This window comes from Macaca fascicularis, chromosome 5 (genome assembly GCF_037993035.2).
Source record: "Macaca fascicularis isolate 582-1 chromosome 5, T2T-MFA8v1.1".
Taxonomy (NCBI): domain Eukaryota; kingdom Metazoa; phylum Chordata; class Mammalia; order Primates; family Cercopithecidae; genus Macaca; species Macaca fascicularis.
The window spans coordinates 133,959,370-133,983,158 of NC_088379.1; the positions used below are offsets into that span (position 1 = coordinate 133,959,370).

At 34.0% G+C, this 23,789-nt stretch overlaps 1 protein-coding gene across 16 annotated transcripts in view; it reads right to left on the reverse strand.

Moving 5' to 3' along the window:
* SCLT1 (sodium channel and clathrin linker 1) overlaps positions 1-23,789 on the reverse strand; it is a 205,825-nt gene that overhangs the window by 59,285 nt on the left and 122,751 nt on the right. For 14 of the 16 annotated variants that reach the window (XR_012435099.1, XR_012435096.1, XR_012435095.1 and 11 more), the window contains 6 exons: positions 22,386-22,476; positions 17,587-17,678; positions 12,244-12,421; positions 9,630-9,728; positions 5,675-5,746; positions 1,709-1,783 (listed from right to left, as the gene is read on the reverse strand). Coding sequence is in view for 10 of the 16 variants with exons in the window: in XM_074040461.1 (XP_073896562.1) it covers positions 1,709-1,783; positions 5,675-5,746; positions 9,630-9,728; positions 12,244-12,421; positions 17,587-17,678; positions 22,386-22,476 (607 nt within the window). In the remaining 6 variants the exon portion in view is untranslated. Of the gene's footprint in view, positions 1-24; positions 140-1,708; positions 1,784-5,674; positions 5,747-9,629; positions 9,729-12,243; positions 12,422-17,586; positions 17,679-22,385; positions 22,477-23,789 lie in introns of all 16 variants that reach the window. The other 2 variants (XR_012435098.1, XR_012435097.1) reach the window with 1 other exon arrangement.

Here is a 23,789-nt window from a genome sequence, read left to right on the forward strand (position 1 = left end):
CTCTAGAATCTCACTCTGGGTTACCTGGACAATGATCTAGCTTGGATGGGGCTTCCCCTTCTTCAGCAGTGGTGGTTGTACCCAAGCTCAGCTTTCCATGCAATGGGGCTCCCTCTTACAGCACAGGGTCTGTAACATCCTAAGGGATCCAAGGTCTTCAGGTGCTAAGCAGTTCACATGTTGAGGCAAATCCTGCACACAGATACCCTCGAAATCTAGACTGCCTGACCAAGTAACCTGTGTCTTCCCCACTGACAGGACTGCTTTGTCACTCTCCATAAAAACATGGAGTATCCGCACGTCAACATTCCGCTACTGGAATACAGAACTATGCTGCACACCCAGCAGTTCTTTGAACTTAGCACACTGGTCTGTGGAACAGTGGGAGAATAAGGTGCTGTGCTTTCCCTTTACCTGCTGTCTTTTGCCTTGTAAGTTTTACATTTCCCCAAAAGCCTTTTCCTTAACCTTTGCCATGTGATGTTGAAACATTCATCCCGAACCCTGATGTATAACAGGTGGCAATCTAAATGGGAACTGATATGTAGATGGAAACTCAGAAGGGACCTACCTTGCAGGAGAGTGGTAATCGTAAGTCCTACTTTGAACACATGTATTTTTTTTTTTCACAAATGGAACTGTACATTATGTTTTGCTTTGTGTATTACTCTTTTACTGATGTCATAATTTTTTTCATGTTGATAATAGATATAGACCATAATTTTTATGCTACATAGCTCTTCTTTGAAAATCAAACTCTGACTCTACCGTTTACCACTTTTTAACATTGGGTAAGTTACTTAACCTCTCTATGAAAGTTCTTAATGCAGCACCTAAAATACAGTAAGTGCTCAATCAAATTTGGTCTCCCTTTCTTTCTCCAAGGTACTTTAAAAGAGTAGGATATTACTGCTAATACAAAAGTATATGAAATAAATGAATTTTAAACTATGGACTTCTCCCAATAGTTTTTCTGAAATATCACGGGGGTAAATATTCTTCCTAAGTGTGAAGTTAAAATCTGTACTTCTAAAAGGTAAAAATCATAGCAATGCTATAATTTTCTGGTTATATATACTTGTTTTATTTATAGATGGCCTAAGCACCATAAGAGCTAATATAAAATTCAAAAAGAAAGTAAAGACAAAGCGAAATTTCATAGGATGAGGTTTAAGCAAGAAATACAGCTACTTCAAAAAATTTGTAACTTTAAGTACAAAGTTCAAAGAATACAGCCGCTCTTGGAAAAGTATTGTATCCAGGCAACATCAGTATTTAACTGCAGACTCTAAATATATTTAAGGAAAGTGGGAGGCTGAAGAGGGCGGATCATGAGGTCAGGAGATAGAGACCATCCTGGCTAACATGGTGAAATCCCATCTCTACTAAAAATACAAAAAAATTAGCCAGGCGTGATGGCAGGCGCCTATAGTCCCAGCTACTCGGGAGGCTGAGGCAGGAGAATTGCTCGAACCTGGGAAGTGGAGGCTGCAGTGAGACGAGATCGTGCCACTGCACTCCAGCCTGGGTGACAGAGTGAGACTCCATGGCAAAAAAAAAAAAAAAAAAAGGGAAAAGAAAAGAAAAACTTACCAGGACAATACTAACAAATAAAGGAATTTCTAGTAGATGGCATGATGGAAACAGACAGTAATGTTGCCTATTTGCAGTTGGGTTTTAGGTAATTATATTTCCTTTTTCTTTTTACCTTTTCTAGTTCTTCTTCCACTGCTTTTTTTTCCTTAATGACTCGTTCAATTTGGCCTTGTTTTTCAGCACACTCCTATAAATTCAAGTCATATTGTAAATATATACATTTGGTAACATCTTAAGAAAAGTGGGGAAAAATGGAGAAGTAAAATAATTTGTTCATAATGGGAATATCATAGTTATCAACACAAGTTTAAGGTTACATTGATTAAAGACAAAACTCAATGTTTGAAGAGCAACCTAACCCAGGATTTCAGAAATTGCCTCCAGCAGTAGGATGCCAAGGAGTTCTAATTAAACAGATTAGGTGGGAGACAGAGGTTGGGGATTCCAGGGAGAAAAAAATATGAATGGAACTCCTCTCTAATACTATAGATTTTCTTTTTACATACTCTTATCAAATATTTTGAAAAGGGAAGTAAGAACCAGATAGTGGCACAAAACCCTCAGGGATAACCTATGGCCTAAAAGATACGTGGGTGTATAAACTCTAAAAAAGTTAACTTTTTTCTTTACAAAAATTATAGCAAACAGAAATACTAAAAATATTTTATTAGCATGAACATAAAGTATTTCTCCTCAAAAGATTTTACTCAGTATTTAGCAAGCATATCAATTAGATAATAAAATCTAATTTTGCTAATGCACCTACAACAAAAAAGTCATAATAATTATTAGTTCTTCACAATTACTTGTATTTATACATTTATTTTGGAGAATGGGTAATGGGTATGGCTTTTTTTCTCTCTCTCTCTCTTTTTTTTTTTTGGAGACGGAGTCTCGCTCTGCCGCCCAGGCTGGAGTGCAGTGGCCGGATCTCAGCTCACTGCAAGCTCCGCCTCCCGGGTTTACGCCATTCTCCTGCCTCAGCCTCCCCAGTAGCTGGGACTACAGGCGCCCGCCACCTCGCCCGGCTAGTTTTTTGTATTTTTTAGTAGAGACGGGGTTTCACCATGTTAGCCAGGATGGTCTCGATCTCCCGACCTCGTGATCCGCCCGTCTCGGCCTCCCAAAGTGCTGGGATTACAGGCTTGAGCCACCGCGCCCGGCCATCTCTCTTTTTTTTTTTTTTTCTAATTGTGAATCATACTTTGGAGGAACCCGCTTTGCTAACAGTGCATTACTTACTAATGATGTTCAATTATTTTATAGAAGTGTATTTCAATATGTTTTTAAATTTTATAGTCAGCTTCTTTTGTGACCCAAAATTAATCACCATTGATTATAATGAAGATCTTTAACCCTATGTTACAAATCAGTTGACAAATTTAAATTTAATGTCTTTTATTAAGATAGAACCCTGAGTGTATACAAAATGCAACATTAATATTCCATATATTCATATAGGAAGTTGCTTATCCAGGAGAGGGTAGCTTCAGTGCTAAATTTGGGATTTTACCTACATTTGTAACTCCTCCCATGTGATTTTTAATATATGTTAATAACAAAGTCTGGCTCACACTTCTGGGGCTGGTAAGTGGTATATAAAGAAATGCATGTGTAAGTAGGCTTCATATCCCTCTCCACCCAATCCACCATTTTACTGACAAATGATGATGGCCTAAAGAATATTTGGTTAACTTGGGGGTAAAAAAAGTAAAATGAGACAGCAAAGTTTAAACCTTTAGAGAGAATTACCATACTAATTCTATTATAAATGCACTATAATACTAAAGCAAACATTAAAAATTACTATTACAAAGTTTTTAGAGATATTTGCTTATCACCACTGACATGCCTACCTTTGGGGGAAAATATGACAAAATAATAGGTATTTTTTCAGGTACTCACGGAGTATTTCCAAAATAATACTCTATAAAAGAAGTCTCAAAACATACTAAGAACCAATCATATAGACCATGATCTGTGCTGCCGACCTAACCAAATGAGAAATCAACAATAACAGGCAGTGTAAATCCTCATGTATTTAGAAACTAAAAAAAAAAAAAGACTTCCAAAAAATTCATGCATCAAAGAAAAGACCATAATGAACATTTTATTTTACTTCTGTAAGTTTGAACATTTTATAATTAATTTTCTTATTTGATACAGATTAATAGCAATCTGCTACATGGCACAATAAAACCTTGAATATTCTTAAGATAAACTACACCTTACCAGAGAAAACAAAGGCTGTTAGGTACACGTTGGTCTTCAAAGGGAGATATGTAGCTTGAAATACAATGGTTCTGGCTTTTTCTTAATCTATTAAATAATCTGCACACTCATCTAAAATACAAGTTTTTCTCCTTCCTGTGAGCATACCTTAATTTTCGGTTAGCAAAAGTATGCTTAACTACCTTCCCGGACTTCATAGTGTAAATAATAGTATGGATGGATAGTATATTAATACTAATACTATTAGTATAGATAGTAAAATTGTTAATAATAGAAAACAATAGCAAGCATCAGGTTATTATGCTTCAAACTGCAGCTTAGATTTTTTGAGAAAATCTGTCTTGAAGTAGCCAAATGTTTTCCTTTGAACATATTTTTAACATATTTAATACTTCAAACTTTTCAATTACACAGTATAGTTCTCCCCATAGAATCAACATGACTACCAGATGTTTTAGAAAAATCACTTAGCTATGACGTAGAATTGTTTTACCATAAGAAACACTTTTTGCAATAAACTGAAATTGTCATCCTTTTTACTCTAAAGTGAGTTTAATATAGCTCTGGTTGTTACATAGCTAATAATGATTTGAAAAATCCCTGGAAGTCTTAGCCAGTCCTTGTTCCCTTGAGAATACAGAAAGAATGAATGTTCATGCCCTTGAAGGGTCTACCATCCATTAAATGATCTTGGACTGGGGTAGTATCCTTCTACTCCTCTTTTTCCACAAAGATACTAATCTCTTGATAGCTAATCAGCCCATGAAAGAGAACAAGCGAAATAACTGAGTGATAGAAAAGGAAGCAAAACTGTACAACAAAAAACTACACATGACTAACTGGCCGCATTGCATCCCACTGGTTTTACTTGATGTTCCTACATTATTAAAATAAGTGACATTAAACAAATACAAAATAAATGTTCCTTGTTCTATTACATTTGGGACCCAATACACGATGATTAAGATCCCATCATGTGCTCTCCAAAGTTTGTAGAATGGCAAAAGAAAATGTGGTTCCTCTGTCAGAGTGTTTAAATATATCATTCAGTTGATAAACATTTAAAAATAAACTCTGCAAAACACTGTACTAGGCAAGCAATAGGGAAAATAAAGGAAGGTGTAAGACTCTACTATGTTGAGATGCTACAATCTAATTGCAGATAAAAGATTTTCATGGAGAGAGACAGTGTATGATCAACATACACCTAATGCACGACATTTATTACAAGATATGATTCATTGATAAATTTTGTAATAGAGATAAAAAGTGATACAGGGAGTCAGAAAAGATGAGAGTATGTGAAGTTATAAACATTTTCTCAATTCTTGAAAATTGTTGTACTTTTATTCTCCTGTGAGCAAGGTTATTAAATTTCTTTACATCAAACTTCAAGTTAAACTTCTATTTCCAATCCCATCTCTAGCCACACAAGTAATCTTTTCCTCTCCCCTCTTGGCCTACTCATTCCTCAGTCCTCATTTCTTTCAGGAAGCTTTCTGTCTTTCTTCCTTACCACTGTTAAATATACTTTCTCTTTCTCCTTGGTTTCCCAGAAAAACTCAGCATATGATAGGAGCTACAGCTAGCAATAGCACCCTGTGCATTCTCTGTCAAAGACAGGTAGTTACAGTAAAATGTGATAAATGCCATCTATCTTTCGTGCTAGAACATAAGCCACAAGACTGCTGCAAACATGTCTATCTGGATTTTCGCTTTTTTCCTAGCACCTAGTCAGGGCTTGGTTCAATAAGCATCTTTTGAATGAATGAATCCCCAATAGTATATATCTTGGCCTTTAAAGTAAGCAATATTTGGAAGAAAATATCAGTATAGTCAAACATACCATTTGAAGGGCTGAAAGTTCTTCTGTTAATCGAGAAATTTGTATATTGCATTGTTTTTTTGTGTTTGCAACCTGTAAATTAAGACATTTACTCATTATTTGGGTCTAGAATAAAAATGATTAATATCTGATAAAAACACATACAATAATAATTTTGATAAAAACAAAATTGTAACTTTTAGGGCATAAAAGACAAATAAGCACACAATATATTAAAGAGCGAAGAATTTGCCATGAAAGTGGAAGAAGAGTGAATAGAATGGTATATCCAAAATGACTGTGGTTGTCAGACATCTTCATCATAGGATGCTTTTGATTCATAAACAGAAGAATTTTTTTAATAATACCCATCACACCCCAGTATTAAATTACTTTTACTTCTGAAGATAAATTAAGATTTAATAATATTTAATAAATAACATTTAATAAAATTTAATTAACATTTAAATATCTTCAGAAAGAACACTATTAATGTGCACAGAGTATTTTGAAAAATTAGTCATCTCATCAGGATTTCTCTATGACAATAAATGTTTCTAATAACTATTCATGCTTTTTAAAAGGACTCTGAAGAATACTGATGCCAATGGTAAATCATCAGTAAACTTTTATGATCTAAAGGTCTTTGAGAATTTTCTAGTATCTTGTAAGATGGACTATTTTGAAAATATGATGTAAACCTTGTTTAGAACATTTACAATACTGCCATGTACTTTATACGGTTAATTAATATGAGTTATCTTTCTGAAGGCCTGCCAAGCATACTATTTCTGGGTCTATTTTAGCTCTTTTTTTTTTTGAGAGGGAGTCCCGCTCTGTGGCCCAGGCTGGAGTGTAGTGGCGCGATCTCGGCTCACTGCAAGCTCCGCCTCCCAGGTTCACCCCATTCTCCTGCCTCAGCCTCCAGCCGGGACTACCGGTGCCTGCCACCAGGCCCAGCTAATTTTTTGTATTTTTAGTAGAGACGGGGTTTCACCGTGTTAGCCAGGATGGTCTCGATCTACTGACCCTGTGATCTGCCTGCCTCAGCCTCCCAAAGTGCTGGGATTACAGGCGTGAGTCACCACGCCCGGCCTATTTTAGCTCTTTTCAAGGTTATAATTTGATGTAGACTTTTCCTATGAATAATTATATTAAAAATCAATGTATTCTGTTTATGGATCAGTAACAATAACAGAATTTATGGAGGATTAATGTGTGTTAGGTACTATTCAGAGTGCTTTACATGTATTATCTCATTAATTCTCACAAAAATCCAATGAGGTTGTTATTATTTCCATTATAGATGAGGAAAACTGAGGCAGAGAAATTAAGTCATAAATGTTCCTATAATATAAAAATTTTGGTTCTTACAAGCCCTGTCATGTCTATCTCTCGCATAATTTCTAAAATGTGTTCTTTTTAGTATCTAGAAATGATACAGCTAACTTGAGGGCTTATGACAACAGGAGGGTACATATTTTGAAATACATTTATAGTAATCCTGGCAAATACAGATGAATCAAACTATTCATGCCTTTTGAAAGGACTGTGTAGAACTATTGACACTGATGGCATATCATATGTAAACTTCTGTGCTCCAAAAGTCATATGGAATTTTCTAGAGTTAGTATCTAATGAAACAAAATGTAAACTTTCGTCATGTGAGGAAATACACATTTCAGTGAGGTAGTTTACTGTGATTGGGGTTTTGAAGTCTGTAGAGGGACTAATACACTTCTCTCATCCTATCCTCACTTTATATAAGCATTTCCCTCTATAATTTTATGAACAGTAAGGATATTTATAAACCAAATAGTAAGATAAACTATTAAGAAATAGGAAAATCCAATAATGGCACTAGCTTTGACTTAAAATCAAAAGTAAACAATGTATTTTTTTTTACAAATTTTATTTATTTGAGAGATATCTAAGAAATAAAGTATTTTCATATTTTAAAGAAATAAGCCACTGTCATATTTTTGTTCAATTTTATAGCCAGAACAGAAATATGTGACAATTTATTCATTGTATTTACTTCAGTCAATAGGAAGAGATACATATAAAGTTATTCTCAATTCAACAGGTTAATTCTACATATTTGAAGGACACGCTGTGAATAATTTGGGATTAAATGAAATTCACAGAACAATGCTAAAAATAGTGGCTATCTCTGGGTATTAAACTTGTAATTTTAATTTTCTTTTTTTTTTTTTTTTTTGAGACGGAGTCTTGCTCTGTCACCCAGGCTGGAGTGCAGTGGCCGGATCTCAGCTCACTGCAAGCTCCTCCTCTCGGGTTCACGCCATTCTCCTGCCTCAGCCTCCCGAGTAGCTGGGACTACAGGCACCCGCCACTTCGCCCGGCTAGTGTTTTGTATTTTTTAGTAGAGATGGGGTTTCACCGTGTTAGCCAGGATGGTCTCGATCTCCTGACCTCGTGAGGCCCATCTCACGAGGATTAAATTAAGAGAAATTAAGTCATAAATGTTCCTATAATATAAAAATTTTGGTTCTTACAAGCCCTGTCATGTCTATCTCTCTCTCGCATAATTTCTAAAATGTGTTCTTTTTAGTATCTAGAAATGATACAGCTAACTTGAGGCCCATCTCGGCCTCCCAAAGTGCTGGGATTACAGGCTTGAGCCACCGCGCCCGGCCTTTAATTTTCTTTTATACATATTTTTCATTTATACATATTTTCTCATACATATTTTCCATTTCTTTTTACAATGAATATATGTCACTTTTAATAATAATTTTAAAAGTTTACTTAAAAAAATTAACTTGGCAAGAGTGTGGAACTCAGAGGGGGCAAAGACCCAGCAAAATGCATGGCACACAGGAAGTGCTCAATAAATACTTCCTGAGTGAATAGTTGTAATGGCGGGGAAAGGCTGGCTACAGGAAATCAACAGGAACACCTAAGGAAGAAACAATCTGGGACTGACTACAAGAGTAAGTTCAGTTTCAGACATGTTGAGCTTCAGATGCCTGGAAGGATTACATATTTGAATAGGGAAATAATTGGATTTTAGGAAGCATCTGTATTTTCCATTTGCAAAACATTTGGAATGAATGAGATCACAATGCTTGTGAAAAATCCTACTTAGATTATTTAAAGTTTCATGCAAAAGATGAGCTTCATCAACCCCAAAATCAATGTGAATTTATTTTAGGATAAGAAAATACAATTAGACGAATGCTCATACCATGAATACTTTAATAAAATATTTTTATCATTAAAAGTATAAAGTTTATTAATATTTATTTTAAAAATGTGTCGTCAAGAATATTTTAGGCTATAGTCCAATGTTACGGTACTCTCAACTTCACGAATAGGAAGGACAGAGCTCCTGCAGAAAGGATATAGAAGATTAGAAATTAAAAAGCACACGGTTTACTTTGGACTCTGCCTTAAATTAAAAATTTTATCTTGGGAAATTATCTAATTTCGGTCATATAAAGATAAAGTAATAGATTTTTTTTCTTTACACTATGATTCTGTAAAAGTAATAGATTTCTAAGAAATACTTCTGCAGGAAGAAATATTATACAGTGGCTTTGTGGAAATAAAAATTCTACCACCTAGTTGCTTGGGAGAAAGCAAACATTTTAACTTTATTTTTTCTAAACTGATGAAGTTTTAAAATCCAGTTTAAAGCTACAGTTCACCTAGAAGAGAAATAATATTGCCCACAAAAAATACAGATAAGGAAAAAAAAGGAACATCTTTATTTTATCAAGTGGAGGGCTATTCAGTATATCCCACTATCCTACTGGAGATAAATTTAAAGGAAAGGAGCCTTTACTCAGTTCCTTTAGTTAGTTTTTAAACACTTATGTTAATAATTTCAAAACAGTTTTTATAACTATGTAGGCAAGTATTTTAATTTTAATTTACAAATATTTAGGTAGAATTTAGTCTTTAGTTGTGACTTAAATTCTGAATTTTAAATATAATTAAAAATCCTTACTTCCTTCTTGGTTCTTATGGTAGCATCTTGTACAAACCGAGAAACTGTCTCTTTCATTTTCTCTATGTCTTCTTCTTTTTGCTTCTCCTCAAGTAGAGCCTTCAGAAAACAATCATTTCATGTTATAGATCACATCATTATTAGCAAAGATAGTAACAGGTAAAAACCTATCCACTAGTCACTTTCTATAAACACCTTATTCAAAACTTCTGGGACATCTCTACTTGAATATCATGTTGAAATCATGAATGATATTTATTTTCCCTAACCTCCTCACCTGCCCTTGTCCTAACTAAAGACACTTTCTCTATGGTATTTATTTCAGCCAATGTTTCTAACACCCTTCTAATCTCTACAGCCAGAAATCTTAAAACCATTTTTGAATTTTCCATTTTTTTTGAGTCCCTATATAAAGTAAATCATCAAATCTAGGTATTGTATCCTTATAAGAATCTCTTGAATTTCTTTCTCTTTCCATTATTTAGTATTATTCAAATTATGTCACTCATTAACTCATAACTTGATCACTGCAGACACCACTTGTTTTTGTCTCTTTGATGTGTTTCTATCATTCCAATCATTTCCATCTCCCACCAAATAAATATTGCCATAATCCTAGCTCTGCTGTCAGTCACACTCCATTTCCTTGCTTCTCTGTGAAGCAAAACTCTGTAACATGTTCATCTCCAAGACTTTTTCTTTCAATCTCTTTTATACTTCCTTGAATCAGGCTTTCACCATCATGATCTCCATGTTGTTTATCTGTAAGTAAATTTTCAGTACTTCTTTACCAGCAGCACTTGAGATATTTACTTTCCTCTCCTTGTTGTACTTTCTGCACGTGATTTTCAGCACATCATACACAGTACTGGTTTTCCTCCTATCTCACTGATCATTCCTCTTCAGTCTACATTGCTGATTCTTCCTCTTCTCCTGAATCTCTTAACACTGGACTACCCAAGGTTCAGTTCTTGCCCCCCTCTCTATATGTCCTTCTCTTAGTGGTCTAATCAAATTTCATGGTTTTAAATATCATTTATATGCTGACAATTCCCATATTTATATTTCTAACACAAATCTTTTTTTCTGGGCTTGGAACTCCTTCAATTAGGCCAAGCTGAATCCATTTTAAATCAACATGTAAGTGGCCCTGTGTTCTGTTCCCACCATCTTCCAAAGGTACCATACACATTTTTACCTGTTTTTTTAAAAATTGCTTTTTAAGATAAATTTCCTCCACCTTAAACAAGTAAGCTAGTGACAAGTAACAGCTGTTCTTACGTAATAACCTTGAGGGGGAGAAGGGGAACTATGCTAGGCTGCACTTCCTGCCTTGCTTGTATGATCGGTTGGGAGAACCGTTGACTTTGAACAAGCAACTGAAGATGGGAAACCTCTAGCAACTAAGCAATGAGTCAAGGAGCAGCTTAATATTGTAGCCATAGACAGTCTCTGTGAGGGTCTGTTGACTTAGGATTTGAGTGAGAAAATTTGGGAGGAGGATGGGCAATGAGTGTTCCTACTCTTTTCTCTGTCCACTGTGCTCTACACAAGATGTTTATTTTTAATGGCTTGGTATTAAGAGTGCTCATACAAGTAGGCTTCAGAGGGCAGAGATAAAAATTTTGTCTTGACCTTAATTTTTCTAGTTGATTTAGGTATTCGACACAATTCCCAAGCATATTATGTCTATTGTGTGCCTCTTAACCATTCTAAAAGACAGTATTCAGATCACAGATGAAAATATTAGTTGAAAGGCATGATAAACACCTTAGCATTCCCAGTTAGGATTTAGATAATTTTTTTTTTATTTATTAGCTTCTCAATATCCAACTTACACTATGTTCTGTTTTACTAGATCTCTTGAAAAATCTTCTGTAAAAAGGGAAATATACATAAAACAAAGCACTTTCTTTGTACCCCAACATACTTGCTAGCAGAGTATTCTGCATATACTAGGTTTTCAATAAATGTTGGTAAATAAATTAATGATTTAATGAACTCTACATAAGGGAGGCAGCAAAATAAACATTAAAACATTTATTTTGTGACTACAATAAACTAAATACATAATTCATAGGGAAGCAGTATATGACAAGGAACACTGTATTTGATAGCACAAGAATCACAATTGTTAGAGAACTAAAAAAGAACAGTGACATGAAGACTTTGGTAAATAAATCTTTAAAGCCAATTAAGCTTCTGCTTTATTAAAGTAATTGAGTATATGACGAACGGGAATAGAGATGGATAAGATTTATCAGGTTCAACTGAATAAAATATAGGGTATACTGCAGTAAAGCACTGTAACAGTGTTTTTTTTTTTTTTTTTTTTTTTAAGTATGAGACTACAGGGTTTGAAGATTAGTTACACAGGGTTTGGGAAAATAAGAAAAGTCTGATATTTATACATTATTTTAGAAAGGAATTGACATTTTATCATATTATCATATTTGGTTTTACCATCCAAGAATATGGTATGATTACTAATGAAGAGAATAGCAATTTCATTTTCATGCATTTATTCTGCAGCTATTGAATCCCTTACTGTGAGGTCACATGGGAGAATAGTCAACATTTTATTATATCTAAACATATTTACTAGCTTTCTTACCTGACTTTTTTGAAGGTGAGCTTCTTCTAAGAGTTGCATGCTATTTCTGGCTCTTACAATAGCCTCATATCGCTCTTTTTCTAATTCATTGCACTTTGCTTGTAGCTCTCTGGTCTGTTTTTCCAGATGTGTATTTTCTGTTCTTAATTGGTTGGCTTCTTGGATTGTCACACATAATCTAGAAATCAATAATTACACTGGGAAAGTTAAACTTTTTTAAACGGAAGGAGGGAGATTTCCTGAGCATCTACTACTCAGTAGCATAATACCGGTATTATTATGCTAGTAACTTTCGCATGTATTAATATTTTCTCATTTGATACTCATTAGACTTCTATAAAGTAGGTTTTACTATCTACATATCTTCATTTTAAAGAACAACAAACATACCCAGAGAGGTCAGGCATTTGATTAAGGTCACAGGGCTAATGAGCAGTGGGGCTGAGACTGAGCCTGGATTTTCTGATCCTAATTATGTTATACTTGTTATGGTATTACACTGTATTATATAGTTACATGACAATGACACAAAGCAAACCCTTAAGAAATGAGTTGTTCTTTACATTTATATGGTCTTTTCTCTTTTCTCCCTTTTCATGCTCTCTACCCAGACAAGCTATGTGAACTTACTAATGTATATATTAAAATAATTTTCTCAATATTCATATGATTATATATATATATATATATACACTCATACACATATACACATAAATATACACACATATTATACATACAGTTAACCACAGGAGCTTAATTTTTGTTATAACAATAAAAATCATAATATATACCCTTTTCTGTACTTGCTTTTCTCATCTAATAATATAGAAATCTCATCAAGTTATAAAGGCTCCTTCCTTTCTTAGTCTAATGAATGTAACCTCATTTCACTGTTAATTTGTATTTCTCTATAAGAAACTTTACGCATATTTTCTTCCTTTTGTAAGCCAAATGAATTTTGTTCTTTGAATTTCTTCTAATCTTTGCACATTTTTTTTCTGATGGGTTGTTTACTTTGCTCTTCCCTTTATAAGAACCATAAATTATAAATATTAACCCTTAGTCTGTCCTTTATGCTGAAAATTTTTTTTTTTCCAAATCTACCTTTTTTTGTTCTTGCCTATTGACTCTATTTAGGGAATCTTCATCACACTAAAAATTTAACACAGCTAAATTTGACTATTTTTTTCAACCTTTGGGATTTCAGTTTTTATAAAGATGGTCTCCTTCATCCATAAATTGTCAGTGTAATCTCTTAGATTTCCTCCAAAGATTTCCATGACTTTAATTTTTACCCCTATATTTTTAATCCTGACTCATTTGAATTTACTCCTGAGTATGATGTAAGAGAAGAGTCCAACTTAAATTCCAAACTAATGGCCAGTTGTTTGAGTACCATTAGTAACTAATGAATTTAAATACTCCTATTACCATCCTCCAAATATGCAAATATCATATATGCAAATATAATAATTTACTAGTAGATTATGTTTCATTAATCTACTTAGTTTTACATGCTCAACTCATTTTAATTTGATTACTGATTTGATTACTTTGGCTTTATAACATGTTTGGTAAGACACATTTTATAATTTTCTTTGTTATTTGTTATTTTCAGGCATTTCTTTTTTCTAAATAGTAGAAGAAGCAGGCTTCTCTATTCTCCCCTCTGCACTCCCCTCCACTACCCACTTCAAAACCCTCTTCCTGTCAGTCAAGTGGTTTACTTTCTCATGCATTTGGTAATTTTTGATTAAGTTCATATCTGTCTAAACTTAATTTGTGGGAATCCTGAGGGGTCCGTGTTCAAAAGTATTTCACCCAAAGGTTTACTATTACTTCTTCCATGCACCAGGACTACCTACCAATCTGTTGCCACTTTAGTTTTTGGGGCTGAGGTTTCCAAATGAACAGATAGTATAATATTAAACAACAGTGTCATATGAGGGCAGAGTTATGGTTACACATTCTCAGAGAAGACTACAATGATTATTATGATTTTTATTTTTTCCATTTGGCTACATGATGGAAATAGTTTTATTGGTTGGCTATCATTGTTAAGAAGCAGAAATTTTTTTCTATTTTAGCCTTTTAATTAGAGTGTAGCTCCTTCAAGGGTTCTAGCCTGCCCAAGGACATTTACCTTCTTGTGACATAATATAGATCCAGCCCTGACGTCCTTGGCAGGCAAGTCATTTATTTATCATTCTTGTTTTAGCTTCCTGTTTTTGTTTTTTTATTTGTATGCTTGAGAGTTCCCAACTATATAAGTTGAGCATTTAAATGTAATTAAACAGTTCATGCTATAAATTTTTTTATGCTATTAGCATTCTAATATGTAAGTTAAAGAAACAACTTTGAAAACAAATCATGTTGTCATTTATCAAGATGCTTACATTAAGAGGGTTTTTTTTTAGAATATTTAGTCTGACATGTTATGTGAATGGAATAGTCTGCACAATCATTATTAATCATTACTTTGTTCTCCTCCATTTCTAACCTGTGTTACTGAATTGTTGGTCCATTCAAATATCTGCCTCAAATCTTAAGAACAGACATTAATCGTATATTATGTCTGCTGTATCTGGCTTTTGTGCTTCCTTTATACTGATATTAGACTTTACCTGAGCCAAGAAAACAGGGATGGCTAAGAAATCCTCCCACCCTTGTCCTCTAAACCCCCTCTATCATTTTGTGTTTCAGAATAGAGTTAACAGCATAAAATAACCCTGCTCTCGCATATTCCAAAATAAGACCCACCTCCATCCTTCCTCATGAGTCCCATAAGACTCATGCACCCCTCGTTTATCCACCTATATAAAACCTCAGGCCCCTTCCTTTTCTTTGAAACATTCCTCATTAATGAGCATTCTCCCTACTGCAATAGCCTGTATAAAATAATCTCCTGAATTATCTGGTACATTTGGTCTTTCACAGTACTAAAGACCCACCTAACTAAATCTTGAGGAAAAACAATTGTATCTAAATTCTGTTTTTCAATCACTTTCATATTAGTCTTTTCAAGCTCTCAAACATATACATATATCCTATGGTAACTTAGCTTTTAAAATGTCTTCAGTCTAGTAAGTGAATATTTGCTGAAGAAAGGAGAAAAAAAGTGATTTGGATTCCGATTAAGTAACGAATGATGTATAAATCTGGGTGCATTCTTTAGTACATATGAGTGAAATCTCAAATATCAATTCAGGCAGATAGTGGTAGCCAACCGAGAGTCAATTATATTATTGAATAATTTTCTTTCCCTAACAATTTAAGCATATGAGTAATGGAGGTCAGAAGGTGGTGGGGGTGATTATACAAGTAAGTGATGCCTATCAATCAGACTTCATTCTAAGTTTTTACTTATTTTTTAAAAACCCTATTTTTAATAGTAGTATCCATTGGTGAATTTTCCCTACTGAGAATAATCTTTTGTATCTGTTTAAATAGGTATAAATGATGTTTTAAGGACTTTTCTCTGTCATCTACAGAGATAATCAGATATCACCAGATACAGGCCACTTCTAGAATTCCAGAACCTAAAACACTGGCTGGTACAACAGTAGGTGCTCAACACACATTGAAAACATGATGCTTCACCTGTGAATATGAAAGTCCGTCTTAGGAGGGAGTCTTAAAGACTTTTCTTCTAACAATGTATGGAAAATCATATCTAGTCATACTGGGGTATATCTCAACTATCTCTTAGACCTTTTTCTACTACTCCTGTTCAATAGGCATAAAAATAGGGGTTTCAAGTATGCTTTGCATATATCTCCTTTATATTGCCCAAAATTACTGAAAACAAACAAACATACAAAAATTATTAAAACTTCATTTCACTTCTTTTCTTCTCAAATCTAATTATTATTGATTTCTGCAAGGATCATATTTGTTTTCCTCTACCTGTATTAGTTATTCTAAATATTAGCACACAAAAGGCATTGTTGATGTGGGAGTGGTAGTCATATATTTATTTTCACTTTTATTATAGTCATTGTGTCAAATGAAAAGATTTTATTAAACAGATAAATTATTCATTTATAGCAAAATAAAATCATCAAAGCACTTGGAAAATGTTCTCTTTTCAAGATGACTTTTAGCATCTGGTTAAAAATTACTTCTTAGCAAAGACAAACATATATTCTCCCTACCTAAAATAAAGTCCACAATCTAATATCAAGTCATATGGCTCAGCTTGTACAAAGAAAAAAGATTTTAAAAAGAGTACTGCATGGACCATTCTGATATACCAGTGTCCTATACTCAACGGTTTGCAACTATGATGGTATTGGCATTTGAAATGTGTGGGGACATTTGGTAGTTACAATGCTAAGAGGTGCGACTAGAATTTCGTATTTGGTGCCAGGGATGCTAAACATCCTGTAGTTATTGGCACAGTCTCAAACAACTAAGAATTGTCTCACTCAAAAAGCCAATACTCCTGTTGAAAAACATGACACCAATTGATGATGGCTATCAGGACAGAGATGAGTGATGGGTAAAGGTATCCGAAGGGCCACTGCAAATTAGAACTCCCAAGAACACAAGGGAGAACAGTACTGGGAAGCAGGATACCTAGCACCTGGCCTTCTGGAGGACCAAAAGGATTGATGATCAAGCTTCAGCTTCCAAGATTTTTCTGACATATTATGTGCAAGATGCAAAAAGAATCTACATTTAGCTCTTGAAGTTAATCCTCTTTGTAGGATTTATGGCTCATGATTCCTAAAAAATAGCTTTTAAAAATAACATTCCTCTCCTTTCTTTGCCTTCCATTTTAATGGTTTATTTCTACTGTAACTGTATTATTTTAGAAGTACAGAACTATAGAGGGGTTGAGGTAATATCAAATTTCCTCTTAACTATGATTTTAAAATTTTAACCACTCTTTAGAAGAAAGAAAGATTTTAGGTTACTGAAGGTCAACTATGTTCACACCAAAATCTGCAGGCTGACCTAAGGACAAATGAAAATAAAGGTGTACTTTGTGCTCTGCAGTACTGATACAAAAGCATGATATCAAGGGTTTTATTTGTTTCCCAAAAAGTACTGGACTAAATTTGGCACAACTATTCTCGTTCAAAGTTAAATTAATGCACTTAGTAAAGGTTTTAAAATCATATTAAACAAATTATCTTTGAATATATATTCAAAGTATAGCAATCTGTTGAATATAATTTTTAATAAATAATGTCGATTAAATCAGATTTTACACCTATGATTATAGTTTTGATTTAGAGTTTATAAAATATTTATTCTAGTAAATATCGCACTCTGACACTTTATTGTAAAATATCTTTTAAAGCATATCAACAACGCTAGGTGCATTTAACAATTTACCTTATTTCTAATTGTTTTATACTGGACTGTAACTGCTGTAAGCGCCTATCTGATGCTTCCTCTCTTCCATGGGCAGACACCACATCCTTCTCCTAGAAAATAAAGAAACCAGAAGCTTACTTTGAGTATGTGAAAATTCAATACACCATTATACAGCCTAAAGAAAACAGTTCATGCTATAAAGTTACTATGCTATTAGCATTCCAATACATACGTTAAAAGAAACAATGTGCCTTTGGAAACAAATCATGTGTATAATAAAAAGGAGGGGAGAACTTCATCATCAATCCTGTATTCATAAAAAACACTCAAAAGTTATTGCATAAGATTTCTACCAATATTTCAGACTATTTCTATAATGCAACTCTAACAAAACAAGAGAGAGATTTCTATGCAGAGAATCTGCCTTTAGAATATGCTCTCTTTACTATTCTATGTCTCATTAAGTATCAAGGTAATCACAGGGTCTTTCTTCTTTGACATAGTGATGCTTTGACCTATATTAATAAATTTTATTTGTATCATCTTTCTAAAGAAATTTCTTGTTCTTCTTTTCCTGTTTCATGTGTTAACAAATATTTTTTATGATGCCATAACTTTTTGTTTTTCTTTTTGAGACAGAATCTCATTCTGTCTCCCAGGCTGGAGTGCAGTGGCGTGATCTTGGCTCACTGCAACCTCTGCTGCCCAGCTTCAAGCGATTCTCCTGGCTCAGCCTCCCGAGTAGCTGGGATTACAGGTGCCTGCTACCGCGTTTGGCAAATTTTTGTATTTTTAGTAGATATGGGGTTTCACCACATTGGCCAGGATGGCCTTGAACTCCTGATCTAGTGAGCCACCTGCCTCGGCCTCCCAAAGTGCTGGGATTACAGGCATGAGCCACTGCACTCGGCCATTTTTTTTTTTTTTTTTAGGGTCTTGTCATGTTACCTAGGCTGCACGCAAACTCCTTGGGTCAAGTGATCCTCCTGTCTCAGCCTCTCAAGTAGCTGGGACTATAGGTGCACATCACCATGCCCAGCCTAAGAATGCTATTTTAATTCCTCTATTGCTTTTAGCTATATCTGTTTGAACTATTTTTTAGTAGTTGCTGTAGAGATTACAATATGCATCTTGAACTTACCCAATTTATTTAGAGTTAATATTTAGATAAAAGCTCAGAGAAAACACTGGAACCTTGCAACAGTGTATATCCATGTAGGATCCCAGTCCTGAGTGCCATTGTTGTCATATATTACATCTGCACACTTTACAAATCCATCAAATACAGTGTTATTAGTTCTGCTATAAGCAGTCATCTTTTAAAGATATGAAGAGAAAAGTATGTACACACGTTATTTCATATTTGCCATTTCTGTTGCTTTTAGTTTCTTCTTGTATCTGAGTTGCCATCTGGTGTCATTTCCTTTTAGCCTAAAGAACTTCCTGCAGAATTTTTTGAATGCAGGTCTGCTGGGGACAAACTCTCTCATTTTTGGTTTATTTGAAAATGCCTGTATTTTGCCTTCAGTTTTGAAGTATGATTTCACTGAATATAGAATTCTTAGTATTTTTTTCTTCAGCATTTCAAATATATTATTCCAATACTTTCTGTTTTCACAGGTTTTTTTTTTCACCCTTCCAGCCTTTATTTTTGATTCAAGGGGTACATGGGCAGGCTTGTTACATGGGTAAATTGTGTGTCAGGGGGTTTGGTATACTGATTATTTTGCCACCCAGGTAATGAGCATAGTCCCTGATAGGTAGTATTTCAATCCTCACCCTCCTCCCATCCCCTACCCTCAAGTAGGGCCAGTGTATATTGTTCCCTTTAGTGTCCATTTGTACTCAATGTTTAGCCCCCACTTGTAAGTGAGGACATACAGTATTTGGTTTTCTGTTCCTGGGTTAATTTGCTTAGGATAATGGCCTTCAGCTGCATCCATATTGCTGCAAAGGACATGATTTTGCTCTTTTTATGATTGTGTAGTATTCCATGGTGTACACGTAACACATTTTCTTTATCCAGTCTGCTATTGATGGGCATCTAGGTTGATTCCATCTCTTCGTTATAGTGAATAATGCTGTGATGAACATACATGGGCACGTGTCTTTATGGTGGAACAATTTATATTACTTTGTTATATACCCAGTAATGGGATTGCTGGGTTGAATGGTACTTCTGTTTTGAGTTCTTTGAGAAATCTCCAAACCTTTTTCCACAGTGGCTGAACTAGTTTCCATTCCCACCAGCAGTGGATAAACATTCCCTTTTCTCAGCAACATCACCAGCATCTGTAATTTTTTGACTTTGTAATGATAGCCATTCTGACAGGTATGAGATGGTATCTCATTGTGATTTTGATTTGCATTTCTCTAATTTGTAGTATTCAGCATTTTCTCATTTGCTTGTTGGCCACGTGTATATCTTCTTTTGAAAAGTGTCTGTTTATGTCCTCTGCCTACTTTTTAATGCTTTTTTATCTTGCAAAATTAAGTTCTTTATGCTGGATATTAGACCTTTGTCAGATGCACAGTTTGCGAATATTTTTTCCCACTCTGTAGGTTGTCTGTTTACTCTGTTGATAGTTTCCTTTGGTATGCAGAAGCTCTTTAGTTTAATTAGGTCCCACTTGTCAATTTTTGTTTTTGTTGCAATTGCTTTTGGAGTCTTTGACATAAAATCTTTGCCAGGGCCTATGTCCAGAAGTGTTTCCACAGTTTCTTGATGAGAACTCAGCCTTTAATCTTATCATTGCCTCTCTGTTCAGGTCATTTTTCTAATGCTACTTTCAGGTATTCTCTTCATAATTGGCTGTCAGTATCACTGTGATGTGTCTTAAAGTGATTCTGTGTTTACTCATTAATATTTTCCACCAAATTTAGGAAGTTTTCAGCCATTATTTCTTTATTTTTTTTCTGCTCCCATCCCCCTCCCTTTGGCAGTTCCAATTACACTTATGTTGTATTGCTTCACATTGTTCTATAGATTTCTGAGCACTTGTTCATTTTTCTTCAATCTTTTAAACTCTCTGTTCTTTGGACAGGGTAATTTCTATTGATCTGACTTCAAGTTCATTGATTATTTCTTCTGTCTTTCCCAATCTGTTTTTGAGTCCATCTAGTGAAATTTTTATTTCAGTTGCTCAACTTTAAAGCTCTAGAGTTTCTTCTTTAAAAATTATGTCCCAGTCCTCAATTAAAATTATCTATCTCTTCCTAGAGATTTTAATTTAAAAACAGATTTTAATTTCTTGAACATATATATAATAGCTGATTTGAATCTCTGTCTGCTAAATCTAACAGATAGATCCATTTAAAGTCAGTTTCTAATGGCTGCCTCCCTCAGCACCTCCCCAACAAGTATAGGTCATACTTTTCTGTCTAGTAATTTTTTATTGAAAACCCGATAGTGTAGCTAATACATTGCAGTTACTTGTTTTGTTCTTTTGAGCATTAATTTCTTTCTTTCTTTTTTTTTTTTAGTTCAAGTAGACAATTATCTTGCTTGGTCTTGAAATTTGAAATCTATTCCACATACAGTATGTATCAGCTGATACATGTAATTAGTTCTTATTGCTTTCCACTATTGCTTTTATAACTAGGCCCTGTGCCTTCATAATTTGAAGATCAGTCAAGATTTGGGCAGAGGTAGGGTTCATCCTCTTTGTGGTTCCCTTGCTTCTAGAGATTCCCTTGTAATTTTCAGCTGCCTTTCCAGCTTTGGGCTTTGTCCTCTGATACTTCAAACAATAAGGAAGGCTTCAGTATGCTGATGCTTCAGTTGCACACATTTCTCGCATGCATTCAATTATAAAAAGTAGTAAACTCAAATATCTAGTTTCATACATCTCTATCTTTCAAAAGTAGATTTCTCTTAGGTCTCTGCCTGCTTCTTCACTGGGTTCTCTGGGGTCCCTCCCCCACTTCCATATGCATAATTTAGTTGTCAGGCATGAATTTGGTAAGAATTTACACTCAGAATTTGGCTCTTTTTCTGTGTGTTACTCTTGCTGCCACTATTTTTTCTTTAAATCTCCTACTGCTTTTCTAGCCCTAAACTTTGACCTGGGTACCTTAAGCCCATACAGAGGTGTTTTCTGAAGCCACAGCTGTGGGGGTTGGGAGAACTGACAGGCCAGAAATCCAAAAATTAACAATTCTTATTTCTTTTACTTTTTTCTGTTTTGGGTGCTTTCTGGTGTTTTAAAAATGTATCCAAGTTTTAAAATTGTTACTTATGGAAGGATTCTTGTAACACTTAAAAAAAATCTACCATTATTAGAAATCCATAATCAACTTTTTACAGATTGGGAATAAAGCTTAGAAAGTTACATAGCTAATAAGCCCCAGAGTGAGAATTTTCAATAATTATATCTATCTAAAAATAAAGCTTGACTTTTCCTTGACATCCTTCTGAAATTTCTCTATTACATATTTAAAAGAACCGGAGTCTATTATGCCAATAAATATTTTAGTAAATAACATAAAAGTAGTATTAAATGCTTGTTTTCCAACTGCAAATAACCAGTTAACTGAAACCTGATCTTGTATTAATCTGCATTTCAGTAACGATGTGATTAAGTGGGATTATGATGTTTTATTGAATTAGGCTACAAAGGATGGAAATAAAAAATTATTTATAAAGTTGTTTTCAATAATATAGTTTAGCTTCCTACTTTCATATTTTACATTTAAGGGTAATAAAATAATTAATTCATCTTCTGACAACCCTCTTTAACACCTAATTCAAAATAAATCAACAAAATAGAAAGAAAACTAAGCAACAGGTATCCATTTGTCTTAGAAATAGAAAATACCTTCTTTTTCATCTGTCCCTGCAGATCTTCAGTCGCGTTAGTTAACTCTTCCACTTTTGCTACAGCAACTCTCAGCTCTAATTTGGCTTGCCTAAAAAATAAAGTAAATTAATAAACACTGTTTTCATAGACCACTAAGAATAAAAAATTAGAATAGAAATCTAAATTTGGTAAAATCAGTTCTAATTCTTGTGTATCGAAAATGCATCCATGGAATAAATTTTGGAAGATTCCTTTATTACTAATGAAAGCATGTAGAAGACACTAAAGAAGAAAAAATATAGTTGAATGGTGAAGGGTATGAAGTAGAGGTCATGAATGCTTTATTTGGGTAAATTATATTATATACCAAAGTAATTCAATAAATTTCTTGAAAAAGCACTTTATCATCTTGATACATTACCTAACAAGAGCTCCAGTGCACTAAGAAGGATATACTTAGGTCTATAATATCCTTATAGAGATGGAGATTGGACTTTCTATGAAAATGAACTTAAACTTCAATACCTTGATCATTCCATAGACACCAGAAGTTTGTATTATGTAAACACTTAACATAAATTAAAATATTTGTCCCACCATAATACAATGTTTATTTTCTTCAGAGACTGTATTGGCAACGAATGAAAAAGACAAGTTTTTGTGAACATTCTAACAGAATCAAGTAAGTTTCAGTATCTTCTTGACTCCTCATAGGAAATGATTTTAGAACAATAAGATAAGACTTTTTTAGACAGAAAAAATGATTTTTAATATCATCGTGATTTACCATTGAGTATAAAACACTTTGATTATCTAAAGAACATATTTTTTAAGAAGAAAAATATTTTAGTGTAGGAACTGTTCCCTATTTCTTAATTACATTTTATGTATGTATCTAAATGTAAATCATATTTGTGCTATAAAACTTACAGAAATTATTTGATGCAAAATTCACAAGTAAATGTTAATTCATTTCCTTTTGACTCTGTCTTTAAAACTGCATTACTTATATAGTGATAAATTTCCTACAATAGAAAATACAAATCTAATAATAGCTGAAAACATCTCAGGTAGTTATTAGGGCCAGGGACTGTTGTAAATGCTTTGCAGTCATCTCACTTGACACTCATAATAACCGTGAATTAAGACTACTACTATATCAAACTGAAGTAGAGGAGAGCAAGGTTGATAGAGGTTTACCAATATGCCCTAGGATTCACAATAAGTAATAAAACTACTATTTAAAGAGTCCCCTATGACAGACTGTCTACCCTCAAATGGTCCCAATAATATTTTATATGATGAGGCATTTAAGAAAATGTTTTGCTTTAAATTAACCAAGATTATAAAAAAAATCAAACAGGCCGGGCGCGGTGGCTCATGCCTGTAATCCCAACACTTTGGGAGGCTGAGGTGGGAGGA